Source organism: Gavia stellata, chromosome 17, assembly GCF_030936135.1.
Source record: "Gavia stellata isolate bGavSte3 chromosome 17, bGavSte3.hap2, whole genome shotgun sequence".
Classification (NCBI taxonomy): Eukaryota; Metazoa; Chordata; class Aves; order Gaviiformes; family Gaviidae; genus Gavia; species Gavia stellata.
Genome location: NC_082610.1, coordinates 13,002,632 through 13,016,307, shown reverse-complemented (window position 1 = coordinate 13,016,307; position 13,676 = coordinate 13,002,632). Strand labels below are relative to the sequence as shown.

Genomic DNA, 13,676 nt, shown 5'->3' with positions numbered 1-13,676 from the left:
GAAGATAACTGTTGGATGAGGTCAGTAACAGTAACCGATCTGTCATCCAGTTGATTCTCTTCCTTTGGTCTTGAAGGTTGCTATTGTGGCTCAAGACTTAGCGGCATTTCATAGTGCTTCATCAGAAATGGGACATCAGCAACATGGGCACCATTTAGTGACTACAGAAACTAGACCTGTTACATTGTTGGCTACATCCAATGGAACACAAATTGCAGTACAGGTAAGATGGTGATAAATGTTTTTTGGAGTGTTTCTTACTTCTAGAGCTACAAGCTCCTAGTCATGTAACAAAATGATTTGAGTAAGCTTGGCTCCCTTGAAAAAGTAGTCCATAACCATATGATCTGATATTTTAAATAATATATAGGGTTAGGAAGAGGAATAATAAGCACCTGATTTTCCAAATCTACTTGTAGAACTTACAAAAAAGGGGGAGGTTAGGGGAGGGCCAAACTTGAGGTCAACTGAATTGTTCATGGATTCACAGGTTTTCAGCGGGAAAAGCGCTTTCATTCATCCTTCAGCATTCCATCTAGAGCTGATACATGTAAAGCCAAACTCTCAAGGGTAAATTGTTATGAACTTATACAGATAAAATTCCTGAATTTATGTTATTTGAACCCTGAAATGCTAATAGCAAAAAAGTGTGAACAGTTATATAGAAAGATTAATAATCAGAAATTTCTGGAAATAGTAACCTTGTGTTTGTGTCAAACCAGCACAGTACAAGAAGCAGTCTCTGTAAATAGTTCCTCACATTGTCCAAACACTGTAATGAAAGAGTAATTCCTAGGTATGAAAGAGTTTAATTTAAATTGGGCTAATGTAGAAGAAGGTAGAAACCGAGCACAAATTAAGCTTTTATCTAGAAAGTAACCAAAAACAAAACTTAGACAAGAATTTTTGTGAATAGTTTATTCCGAGGGAAGCTTGGCTTGACTGAAAGGTTGAATGGAACTTCTAGCACAGACGATGGCCAGTATGCTACCTTATTCAAACACTGAATTAATTATGCGTGTATTGCATTTTTGTCACATATGATGTGATGGTAGGTTAATAGAAGCTTTTGGAAATTGAAATCTGGAAGATTTAGTATTTTAAAAATTCATCTCTTTAAATGACATTGCAGTCAAAAGTCAAATAAATGACTGAAGGATCTTAGGGAAATTGCCACTCCAGTGACAGAAGCCAATTTTAAACTCAAAAGGAGTTGAATTAGTTTAAATTTTGGGTTGCATAGTAGTATCAGTCCTGCAAAGTGCCTAATACTTTTGGTCCATCTCACAGCCCTCTTGATTCTGTGCTTAACTATGTGTACAAATAAGAAGTCCAGTGGGAATGTAATGAAGGTACTTTTGTATTCAAATTTACTGTGGAATTGGGAGTCAACACTTTGTGGGTTGGATCCTATTGTTGTCTGGGTATCACCACAGACACATTTTGTTCTGGAGAACATTGAAAATCACAGGAACTATACATCCTGAAACAGTATACGATTAGGAGGAGGATAATTTTCATGGATGTGATACACTCTATGAATTTCAAAGGGAGTTGAGTATATGCAACTGTCTTGAGTATGATTTGCATGATGAGCCTTAGCTCTGACAAACACCAATATAAAAGAACATCAGTGTGGCTATGCAGAGAGGAGATGCTCAAAAGAGTTTCTAAACAAATCAGTATTAAGCAGTGTAAGTTAATATGTGTTCTTGGAAGGTTCTTGGAAATAGCCTCAAATAGAAAAAGAAATGCAGAAAATGCACTCACAAATTTCATTTCCAGGGGTAAAATACACTTTGCATGTGGAAGTAACAGCAACTTAAGTCTGGTTCCTTCAAACTGTTCGTATTTGTTGAAACTAATATGAGACCAAAACCTTTGAGCATTTGAGTCTCTTAAGAGAGCTCAGATTGAAAGGAATTGTGTTAATATCTTCAAGCAGAGAGATTGGTTTTTTTCCCCCTTTGTTAAATGGAAAATAGCAAGTCAGATGCTGATTGAAAAGCAATGAAAGTTGAGAAGCTCTTAATTCTGAACTCCTGTCTTTTGACCTAAGTTGGCAGCAATCAAAACTGCATGTAAGAAAAAGTATATCAGAAGGCAATTGTTTGCATGAGAGGAAGGGAAATAAAAAAGTGACTTACGCCCTCAGCAGTGTGTCCTTTGAATGAAAAGAAAACATAGGCACTCTCTGCACATGCCCCTCTTTTGTTACCAGCAGTGAAGCTTTTGGTCAAGTATCTTTATGTTAATTAAACTTAAAATATACAACACAAATAGAAGAGAGAGAATTAAAAATTAAAATATTATTGATTATTCTGAAGTTCTTGATTGTTTCTCTTTTGTGCTTTGATACTAATAAATTAACCATTTTGGTTTCTAAATACTGATAAAGCCAGTAGCCTGATAGCCAGATTGAAGTCCTAAGGAGGTGGTAACAGAGCTCTTCTTGATTTGAGTGGCTCCAGAATGTGATATCCAGTGACTGTAAAACCAAGTTACAAGCCATATTTAGAACTGTCCCATTAGGTCTATCCATCTGTCAAATAATCTGGTTTTACTTTTCACATTCTCATACATCTTTCTCCCGAGCCAATAGGTAATGGGTGGCTTTACATTTTCGTTAGGCTGAGGTTGTTTTCAGTGTTCCCATCACTGGATGTATGTGCATGGTGTACATATTATAAAACTCCATGGATTCTTTCCCAAAATTGTGTCCAGTTGTCTTTATTCAGGGTTGGTTGATGTTGCTTCTGACAGTGCCGGATACATTGATGGCCCTGTAGTTGCAACTACAAGATTAATTTCCTCTCTAAACTACTGTAGAATCAAACAGTGTCATCATGACTGCTTTTTTATATAGTCAGGATTCTGCAATAAGTATACACTTTTTATATGTGTTAATGTCATATGGTGTTCCAAAGAGCTGACTTTCTGCAAGAGAGTTAAGAAGAATGAAGTTGTTTGTTTGCTTTACCAGTGTTAAAATGTAATTCAACAGCCACCATGACTTCTGAAAGCCTTATCTTAGCTTTGTTATATCTGCCAAGTTGAAATACCTTCTACTTTGTGTGTCATGAAATATGTTTACCATGCAGCAGTTCTTTGAAGAAAATTTATTCGGTAGATACACAGAAACTCAGTTTAATCTCCTATCAGAAGCTATCTTAATTATCATGCTGATTAGATAGCTGCTAGTATATATTACCCAGAAGAGGTGTGACAATACTGATCACACTTATTTGTGCTAAAGTATTGCTCCAAATCTAGATCTTTGGTTTCTTTTTTTTTTTTTCTTACACATTTATATCCATATGTAACATTTTTGATTTACTTACGTTTAAATGCATTTGTTTCAGCTTGGAGAACAACAGTCTCTGGAAGAAGCCATTAGAATAGCCTCCAGAATACAACAGGGTGAAACGCCAGGGATTGATGATTAACTTCTAAAACTGGTACCAGAACAATAGAGTGAAAGGTATTTTATTTTCAATCAACAAAGGTCCATGCCAGCAGCAACCCATAAAAACTTTGAAGTTCCCCGCTCATTGATACTGTGTACACATTTTATGCAAGAGCGAAGAATATTTTGTAAGTTTTGTGTACATAACCCTCGGAATGGACTGACATCATCTACTACCAACCCTTGTATATTCAGGAATATGGAATTAGGATTATATAGTACATTTCCTTGTTATCTTTTCATCAGATTTCACATTGGTCTACAAGCAAGTGAAAAATTAAATAGACGTATTGGAATTAATTTTTAATGTCCTGTACAAATAATGAAGGCATTACTGAAGATTTCAAATGTTTAAAATACTATTAAAAATCATCATTTCAGGAACCCTTACAAGTAATAAAGACAACAAAGCCTTTTAAATTGCATTCCATAAATGGAAAAGTCTTGGATTTTGAGCCTACTGTAAATCTTCGTATTTTGATTTGTTTCACACGTATTCGAATACTCTTTAGATTATCCACCCATCTTGTTCATTGTAAATATGGACTGTTAATGCTGGAAGTGCTAATTATATTATCTTTAAATTGGATTATGTACAAAGGAGAAACTTTGGTTGTTCAATATTAAAGGAAGTAAATCTAATGATTTTTGTTTCTTTACATATTTTACTTAAGATGTTACTCACAAATTATTATGCAATAAAATATAGCAAGATTGTATTGTCTAGATAGGATGATATTGTCGTGTGACGTACAGTTTTACTTTTTGATGAGACTGAAGTTCAAATTATTTATTTACGGCCTTGTATAATTTTTTCCAAAGTTTATTTATCATAAACTTAAATTTTTGACATATTAATTTTTATCATAATCCACAATAGTGTTTTAAGTAATTAGTGTTAATAGTTATTTTAAACATTCTAGAACACTACAAGAATTATTAAAATAGTAATTAGTCAACAGATTTTGACTAAAAAATAAACTACCTGTTTTCAGGAGGAATATTTTCAAATGGTGCATTTGCAGCATAAGTACAAGTACTAATAGCCTATTTTCAACAGTTCTGAGTGCCTGCTGCTACCATTGAGTACCTAGGATATGCTGATAATCAGTGCTTTTCAAAATCAGGACACAAGTTACTAGAAAAAAGGGATTAATTAATGATGATGTAAGTACAATGCTCCTCTCCACCTATCATTCTGTAAAGGAAAAAAATTCACTGTAGATATGTCTAGCGCATACAGTAAAACATAACTTTAAACTTTTTTTATATGAAAAAGTGTCTTTACTCTTGTCTTGTTAGTAAGCTTGTTAAGCAAGTTAAAATTTTTTGGCTTCATGTAAGATTCAGTGGTTATTTTAGATGGCTGTCAAGAGCACTTCTGAAACTGAAGCCTTACCTTTTACCTTCTCAAGGGAAGGATTAAACATCTTCTGGATGAAGTGTTAGTCAAGTAATGATTTTATAAGTATTGTGAGGTACACGTTTTACATTTAAAAAAAAAAAAGTCCATAACTACGTACTTTGAGGTATTTGACCTCAAAAGGCCAAGTTTGAACAGAATGATGCTAATTTATTGTGAATTACTATATCAGTGTGGGTTGCAGCCTTTTATGTTTTTCATACAGATGACCAACTGAAAAGTGCAGTGAAAGAATACAGTACTGTCTGTGGGATAGATGTGGGCAAAGCAAAGACTATTCTCTGGATCCATTACAAAGTAAAACTTGGAGATGTTGAGGTTGTCTCTAACTTTTGCATAGGATTGAGGCTGCTTGCTCACTTAGGTGCCAATTTTCCTGAAGTGTTGTAAGTAATTCTTTATATCCCATGGAGATATATGTACTATGCAAGGAGGATTAATTGCCTGTCAACTAGATCAGTTTCTTAGTACTTATTACCTTTTAGAAATTAAAGATGTATCATGTGACATGAATGTTCAAGGTTTTTTTTTTCTTAAATTTCATTGCTAATAGTTTCTGGAAACGGTGGCTGGAATGGTGGTTTTAACTTAGCAAAGAAATAACTTCAGTTCTTACTTCTCGTTTCCTGGGACATTTTCTGACCACTGTACAAATGTGAGTATTTTCTCCTCTTTCACACTAGTTGGTTTGCTGCAAGGCATTCAGAACTAGTGAAGTCAAGAAAAGTTGCAGTATTTTTTAAATTATTTCTCTTACTGGTATCTTACCAGTTATTCTTGCAACACTCCCATGTCAAAGGTTATGCTTCCATGTTGTACTAGCTATCCCTATAAAGCAAAACATACTTACTGAATAAATAGGCCAGACTAACTTAGACTGCTTAGTGTTTAAAGAGAAACTGAGGTGATTATACGCATCTTAGCTGTGAGGCCTGTTTTTATAATAGACTTGTTTTCAGAGTGGAGAGACGTGTGTGATTTTTCCGCCCTGCTTCCACTCAGACCGGAAGGGAAGGAGCTGTTTTGGTGAGCTGATGCTGCCTGTTGGTATCGGAAGAACCTGTAGTGGAGATTAGACAGGATGAAATCGGGTTAGATAGTAATATTGGTGAAAAGGATTTCCGGAGGAGAAAACAAAGAATATGACAAAAAGGGCTGGGCATTTGGCAATAGAAATCTCTATCCTTTCCCCATAGATTTTACTCCTCTTTTTGAAAGTTCTGTCTCAAAGGGAATGCTTTGGCACACTAGAAGGAAATAATTTGTAAAAGAGGAATCCCGTAAAGTAAAGCAACTCAGTATATTACATCTTACAAATTGGCTCCCACATTTCCAGCATTCCCAGTCACAATTCTTCCTTCAGATTTGAATTCCAGGCCTATGCCAACTCCTCCCTTAAAGGAATAAAAACAAAACCTCGCTAGACTTTGCAGTCAACTTTTTCCTTTTTAAATGTTTCTACAGTTTTTCACCACTGTGGGCTTTGCTTTTCTTTACTGTAGTTCAGTGCTTCTCCTGATAGTAAAAAGAGAGGCAATTATTTTCGGCGCTCCAGGCTGATGACCTGTTGTGCCAGACACACTACGCATAACAATAGGACAGTTTTTACCCTAAAGAGCTAATGCCAAAGCACACATGAATAGGCTGACGCTGGAAGAGTGTGTTTTTGTAAGAGTAAATCCTGAAGCCTGACAACAAAGTTGTAAACAGCCATAATCCCTGATGGTATAATTAATCTCAGCAACCGATCAGCTGACCGATAGCAGAGATATTCAGGCACAGTGTGGGAGAAAAGGCATGTGGTGTCTGCTTAGCACACAAGAGAAGGACAGAGCTGATAGTCCAGATAAACAAAATGCCTGAGCTTGGAAGACAGTTTTTCCTAAACTTTACTCTAGTTCCTAACCCTCATAACCCCTCAAATACTGCCGGGAGTAATTTGTTTGACTGGATGCTCTGGTTTCTGTGATCATGCTGTACTAGAATACGGAAAAATCACTCTGCATCCTGCGTACTTCTCAGAGTGCAGAGTCAGGGAGCCTTCCCCAGGGACAGGAAGCTATTTAATTGGTATTTAGCCAAGAGGAAAAGATGGCATGGAGAAAGGATGTGGTCAAGAGCGTTTCTGAATCTGGCAGCTTCAGCACTACAGCTGTTGAGGTTAATCAGATTGCACACCTTAGGTTGACCATAGCTTCTACTTACCAAGACGCAGAATTGCCCTATAAGCAAACCCATTCCAGTCTCTCTTAATTTGTCATTGAATGAAAACAATTAAATGTTCTGTAAAATTTTCTGTGTAATTTTCAAATATAGCACAGATGAAATTTCATTAATAGTTGGGTGGGAAGCAAACTGATTTTCTTAAGCAGTAAGGCATTAAGAGACTGGAAATGAAGGGTAACTTGAGTCCTGTTCAGCTATTACTTTACTGTTGTTTGGAACTTTAAAAATATATTTATTCAGCCTGCATAATTTTTGTCTTGAAAAAGATAGAAATTAACACATGCCTTGTCTTTGCAGATGCAGAAATTCAAACTCCAGCTGGTTGTTGATAGTAAGGTAATCCTATTTTTTTTGCAAAGCAGTACATATTTGAACACCAGATGCCCCGAAAGTATTTTTTGCTCCCTTGATAAAAATCTTCCAAATCTTGGACCCCTATGACAAGAGACCAAAAAATCAAGAGCTACTTTCATTTTTTGTGTCATAAATAGTAAACTACACTCTAAATAAGGCATGGAAACAAGCATTATTTTCCTTGTTGTGTTATATATATTTTAAAACATAGCCTAAGTGTTGCCAGCAGTTTGACATTCCGTTGATGCTATTTTTCATCCTGCTAGTAAAGTTCACTTGGCCAAAGGAAAATGTAACAATCTAATTAGACCATCACCATTAGCAGTAAGTGGTTGACACCTAACCCTATCAGGAATGTGATACCAGACTTTTTCAACTGAAGGTTATATTCAAAGCAGACTTCAATTATCTCAATAAACATACAAGCTTGTATCAACAAGCAAGCATTTTTTACTACACAATCTTTTTAATGGAAATGTGACCCCCTTAAATCCCATCCATCTCAGGTTCTGAAGCAATAAGAGATTTTATTTGGATTATTTTTGTTCTGTTTAGATTACCTGAAGCATTTTACTCAAAAAACATCTACACTTTCAGGGCACAAATGATTCTGCAGAATTTCTTCTATAACAAAAAAGTGTCTTAACGTACTGTCAAAACCCCAGCATTTTACCCTTTCCTTTGTTTAAATCCTTCACCAGCCTTTAGGTTGACTGGCTGCTGTATTTTGCTTATTTTTCTGGGGAGTTTTAGACTCTCCATCATGTTACTGCTTGATTCTGTAGTATTTGGCTGAGAGGCTTCTGAGCAGGTATCTTAATGAGGCAAGACAAGGAAAAGAGGCTGACTTCCTAACATCTGGCAGGTCTGCTGGCATAACAGAAAGTACCACATGGCTGTAAAACACTCCTGGAGAAATGACAGTGTTCCCAAGCTACATCTCCAGTGGGCTTTTTGCTTTGGGGTAGAGCCAATTCAGATTTGAATATAGGTTGTAATGGCTGAAAAATCGGAAAGTACAAGAATGGTTTGTGGGACAGACAGGATTAGCTGCTTTTTGTTTTTAAACAGATATATTCAAGACAACGAGAGACAGATTTTTAAATGTAAGTAGGTTCCTGAGTATGGTGTTAGTGGCAAGAAGGTGGCTGAGCTTCTTGAAACTCTTAGTAGGCTTCTATCTTTTTATCTACATCTCTAAAAATGTTTGCAAAATTTCTTACCGTAAATGATATGCATAAGAGATTATTAAAATTAATAGTAGTTAATTTGAAAAAAAAGCTGAGTACCTCTTTTATGGTTTTACATGTTCCCTGAAAGAGAAAAAGGAAGAAGGTTAGTGATACTGGTAAATTAGTAGTGACTATTTAGTTTCTGTGCAGTAGACATTTTGAGGTTTTTAATTGCAGATATAAAATCTTGACTTCTGTTCTCTTCTGATCATCTTCACTTCAGCATAGGAATGGGGCATTCTAATAGTACCTGTTTTCAGTCATGGCAATCATTCTGTCTCTTCAACTTTTAGAATGTTGTGGAAGAAATTTCTGATCTGAATACAGCTCTTGGGAACAGAGTCTTCTGCCATTTTCTTTGTCAGCAGAGATTTCAAGTGTTAAGAGGCAGACATACAGGCAAAAAGGGATTTACTAAAAACTGTTAAGATGTGTGCTCTCATAGTCACAGAGAAATACTGAATTGTGTGTGACTGCTTGGCAAAACCTGTGTTTTTTTAATGTACATTTTAACTTCTTTCTGAGTATCTTCAGATCTTCCCTTGAATTCCCAGATTTTGGGCCCAGAAGCTGCTCTTTACTTTAGGAGGCATCCTACATGCTGTCAAATTCCCCGTTCTGTTCTCCACGTTGTTCTCTTGCTCTTATTGTTTACACTTCATGGGTGAACACATCCTTGAGAAATGCTCTATTTGCATGCAGGCTGTAGGCTAAAAAAAGTAAAAGGACTGGCAGCATCAACTACAGCATGTCTTTGGACACAAAGTCCACCTTTGATGGAGAACCCATTCAGCTCTGGACCTTGTGATGAAGAAAAAGAGGTTGCCAGCTAACAGCAGCTGTTAGCAGCACAACCCCAGATAAAATAGTCTTTAAACTGATCACCTTTAAGCTGTCAGTGGCCCGGAGACACCATCTCCCAGTTGGCACACTACCACTGAGACCAGTTAGCCCTGTATATGCCAAGTCTTGCGTGAACACTGGAATGCCATCACTGGCACCGGTGGCAAGCACACTGGTCCCTAGGTACCTGCTGGAACCCAAGAGAAAAGCTGGGAATAGCATAGATCTGTCCCTGCTCTCGGTTCTCCAGCAACAGCCTTGGCATAGGTGGTTGTAGCGTTTCTGTTTTTCATATAAGCAACTTGACCTTCCTCCTCTTTTGCTTTTTCACTCCATTTACCCTTCTCATACTAAAACGAACTCATCATAGTTTCATGACCACCCTGGCTGATGTAGAAGGGGTTTCATCTAGTTTTTGGCAGAACTGTTCCAATTTGATCAAAGTGGTTTTGGGGGACTGTAGATGAACTTGTAAGTGCAGGAAATCCTGACAAGATGGCAGTGTACCCACTTCTGTGGCAGTTTCCTCTGACAGCTAGACTAATTTACCGTTGTTCCATTTCTTTCCCATTCATCATTATTTGGGTTCCCCTGCTACCCACAAAAGAGGGAACAACGGTTTCCCTTGAGCTTGAAAACTCCTAGTTAAAAGCAGCTGTTTGTCATGAGTGTGTGCTGCCCCAGATAAGTATTTCTGGTAGCAAAATCTTCAGTGCACCAGACTGATACACTTATTTTTTAATTTAAAAGCAAGTATTAAAGAAAAACAGAAGCCAATTTTGCAAATACATCCTAAAAACCCTTAAACCATGCAAATTTGTAGGAATATCAGTCAGGCCCTGCTTGGGCATCAGGTTACTTGCTATTACATCTGTTTGGAGTATCAGGGCTTTAGTTTGCAAGATCTACAGAGGCTCAAAGGTGCAATTTAATCAGCTTCAGAGAATTTGGGATGAATTTGGCTCGTAAAGTATGGCACAGTGGAAGCCTGCAGAGCTCTTTCCCACTCACCTCTTCCTCCTGTGATGATGTCCATTGCTAATGTGCTCTCTGACTACGGGAATTGGCTATGCGGTGCTTTTTAGTTAGGCTGCTTATAGGCCTCCTAATGCTAGTTATAGTGGTTGTCATGGTGGACAGGATGATAGAGTTGTCACGCTCAGTCTGGGCGAAAATCCTCTTCTCTTCAACACAACCGTTTATGGTCCAATCAAACTACAGCAAAAGAATAGCTGATGCAAATTCAGAACAGCACATATGTAAAGCCTATGAATGCAGTCCTTATATAGCAACTGCGGATTTTGTTATAGTTATGTATTCAGTACTTCCCTTTCTTATTTGTTCTCAGTTTGGAAATAAACTTCCCTTTAAAACAATTGTTACTGCTGTTTATTTCCTTCTCTATTCCTTTTTTCCCTTCCTCTCATATCTTTGTCTTGTCTTCAGAAGTACTTCTTTCTCTGTACAAACTCTGAATTGTTCCATTTGATTTTGTCCCACTTAAACTGTTCCAGTGATTAGCAATTCATTAGTTAAAGTCTATACAATAGGGCTTCTGAATTTCAGTGTGCCACTTCCCCTCACTAAATATGTGTGTCTGTAGACTCCAGAAAGCAATGCAGCACTAGTTATATTTAGGTTGAGTTTGGGAAGAAAACTGCAGCTTTGGGGGGACATTTCAGGGGGAGGGATTTATTGAAAGCTTAAATTCTTTAATCTTTTTTTAAAGAAAAGGAAACTTAATATATGACTGAAATAAGCCACAGCTAGTGGCTGGGTTGTTTTGAGTCACTTACTAGGAATTGCTTTGCATCTCCCTCTATGGGCTATTAATTGAGAAAGAGATGGAGGTTTTATTTTTTTAATAGCCTTCTCTTATATCATCTGTTCTAAAACTTGAATGCTTGTTAGTATTTGCTATACAGTGCATTTCAGTTTTAAAATTGAGTATTTTTAATGGGACATCATTGTGATTCTAAATTATTGGGGTTCTAAATTACTGCACACCAAACGTGTTCACAGCACTTGGCTTGATGTAGCTGTATCTCTGTAAATGCTGCCCAATCCCATTTTCACAGGTTATGTTGGCTGCCTTCAGTTTTCTGAAAATGCTTTTCAGAAGGTTTCCATAATCTCAAAAATTGTGTTCTTGTGCCTCGGCACTGCTTGTCCTGAAAACAAAAACTGTCTTAAGCTTTCAGGCTATTGAAAGTGTTTGAAATAGGTAGGGATGGGATACTTAAGTGGAAATGTTCTATGTAGGCCTTACAAAAGAAAAGGGTAGTAACCCATGCGTCTTGTGGTGATGGAACTCCGAGCAAAACCATTTCACTGTGCAGGCACGGGGAGTGTGTGTAAGTACAGTTATATTAGCCAAATTAATGTAAAATGCTCTTACGTTTGTGCAGTGCTGGTGGCATGTGCAGTTGCCCCACGCACACTGCTGGTTCAATCCTTGCCAGGTACCAGCAAGAGCCGGTGGGAGCAGTTGTGCCACCCTGCACAGCAGCTCTCCACAAAGAAACGGGTATTTTCAGGTGGAAGAGGTTAAAAAAGGAGGAATCTCTAGCAGAAGTGGAGTATGGGACACTAGCATCCCTGTGGTGTTTCTTACGCCCCAAAAGCACACGGATTTGGAGAGCAGCAGTTGTGTCAACAGCAGCAGTGTGAAAAGGGGAGAAAAAAATATCCCGGTATTTTTGGTTTGGGCCTCAGTAGGAAATCTGTCTGAAAGTAATTACCCATTGGAGAATCAGGTTAAGTACAAACATATTTTCTGTTGTCTGGGTCTGGGGTGTTTTAGTGCGTTATCTTTGAAGCTTTCAGACTCGCAGTCAGACCGTGCTGCGCTCTGTAGAGGTGTCCCATTTGCAGCAGATGAGGCTTTTGTTCTCCAGGCGAGGAGGGGTGGGAGGCTTTGGAGGGGAGGCTGGCGGGGGGCACGGGCTGACAGAAGAGGGGCTGTGCTGCAGGGTCCAAGCATCGCAGGTGCCCTCAGCTCTCAGGGCAGCAAGCCCCCGGTGCTACCTGTGTGTCCAGGGGAGGGTGTGCCTGCCCGGAGAGCCTGCGGAAGCAGAGAGAAACTCAACTGGGATACGCACCTGGCTTTCTTTGGGGTGTTCGGAGTTCCTGTGGCTGGAAGAAAATTATTTTTTTCAGGACCTTTGTTACCCAAGGGGTTCATTTTAAGGTGATTTGGTACAGGAGGGAGATTGGCGGGTTTATTTGTTGGGCTGCATTTCATCAAGGTGGTACAAGATGGAAAATGAAGCCGAGGCAAAGCTGTGGCATCTGTAGGAAGAGGGTCTGTCTGAGAAATAGCATCTGCTGCAGATCACGTTTGCTGTGCTGAGACTTTTGGTTCGTTTGAAGGTGTCTGGTAGGAGTTACCGTTAACAGCACGGGGTGCTGCGTTTGAGGCTCCTGTGTTTCTGACTGCGTTTTAAATCACGTCAACCGAGTCACTTGGAATGTATTCATTTTTTGGCTTAGCTAAAAAAGGCCGTCTTTAACTGGCCTAAAAGGAGTTGTCGTTTTCGGCACATGGAGATTTTTGCACTCTATTCTAGCAACCAAACGGGAGCAAGACAGCCTTGCTGCGAAGCGGGAAGCTGCACCCTCAGAAGGGCAGCGCGCGGCCCGCCCAACGCCCGCACCCCGGGAGGTACCGGCCCGGCCCGGCCGTCCCCCGGGCTCCGCCGCCGCTGCTGGGCGGCGCCGCGCCCCCAGGCTAAGATGGCGCCTCGCCCGCGCCCCACCGGGCAGACACGTACGTGCGGCCGCCTCGGGGCTGGTTTCGGGTAGCGAACCCCGCCCCCTCGGCCCGCACCGCTCGCGGCGTTCGCGCCAAAGCGCCCCGTGACGCGGCCGTGTGTAGGTCCGCCCCCGCCCTCTGTGTTTTCAAACCGAGTGGGGGGGCGTGATTGGCTGGCGTGCGCGCCACGTGACTAACGGTCGCGGGAAAGCCGCGGAGTCCGAACAGCGCGAGGCGAGCCGTGCCCGGGGGCAGCGCCGCGCGGAGCTGCCGCCGCACCCAGGGGCGTAGCGCGCTGAGGGGACCCGGGGCAGCGCAGCGACAGCGAGCGCGGTGCGGCCGGTGTTCGGCCGTGAGCGGGGCGCGCAGCGAGCCGCC

The 13,676-nt window shown here is 39.7% G+C and overlaps 1 protein-coding gene across 2 annotated transcripts in view; it reads left to right on the top strand.

Annotated features, from left to right (window-relative positions):
- ZNF143 (zinc finger protein 143) overlaps window positions 1–4,125 on the top strand; it is a 36,143-nt gene extending 32,018 nt beyond the window's left edge. For both annotated transcript variants that reach the window (XM_009809820.2, XM_009809818.2), the window contains exons 15-16: window positions 77–223; window positions 3,363–4,125. In XM_009809820.2, the coding sequence (XP_009808122.1) occupies window positions 77–223; window positions 3,363–3,446 (231 nt within the window). In that variant the 3' untranslated portion in view covers window positions 3,447–4,125. The remainder of the gene's footprint in view (window positions 1–76; window positions 224–3,362) is intronic.
- The last annotated feature ends 9,551 nt before the right edge of the window (window positions 4,126–13,676 follow it).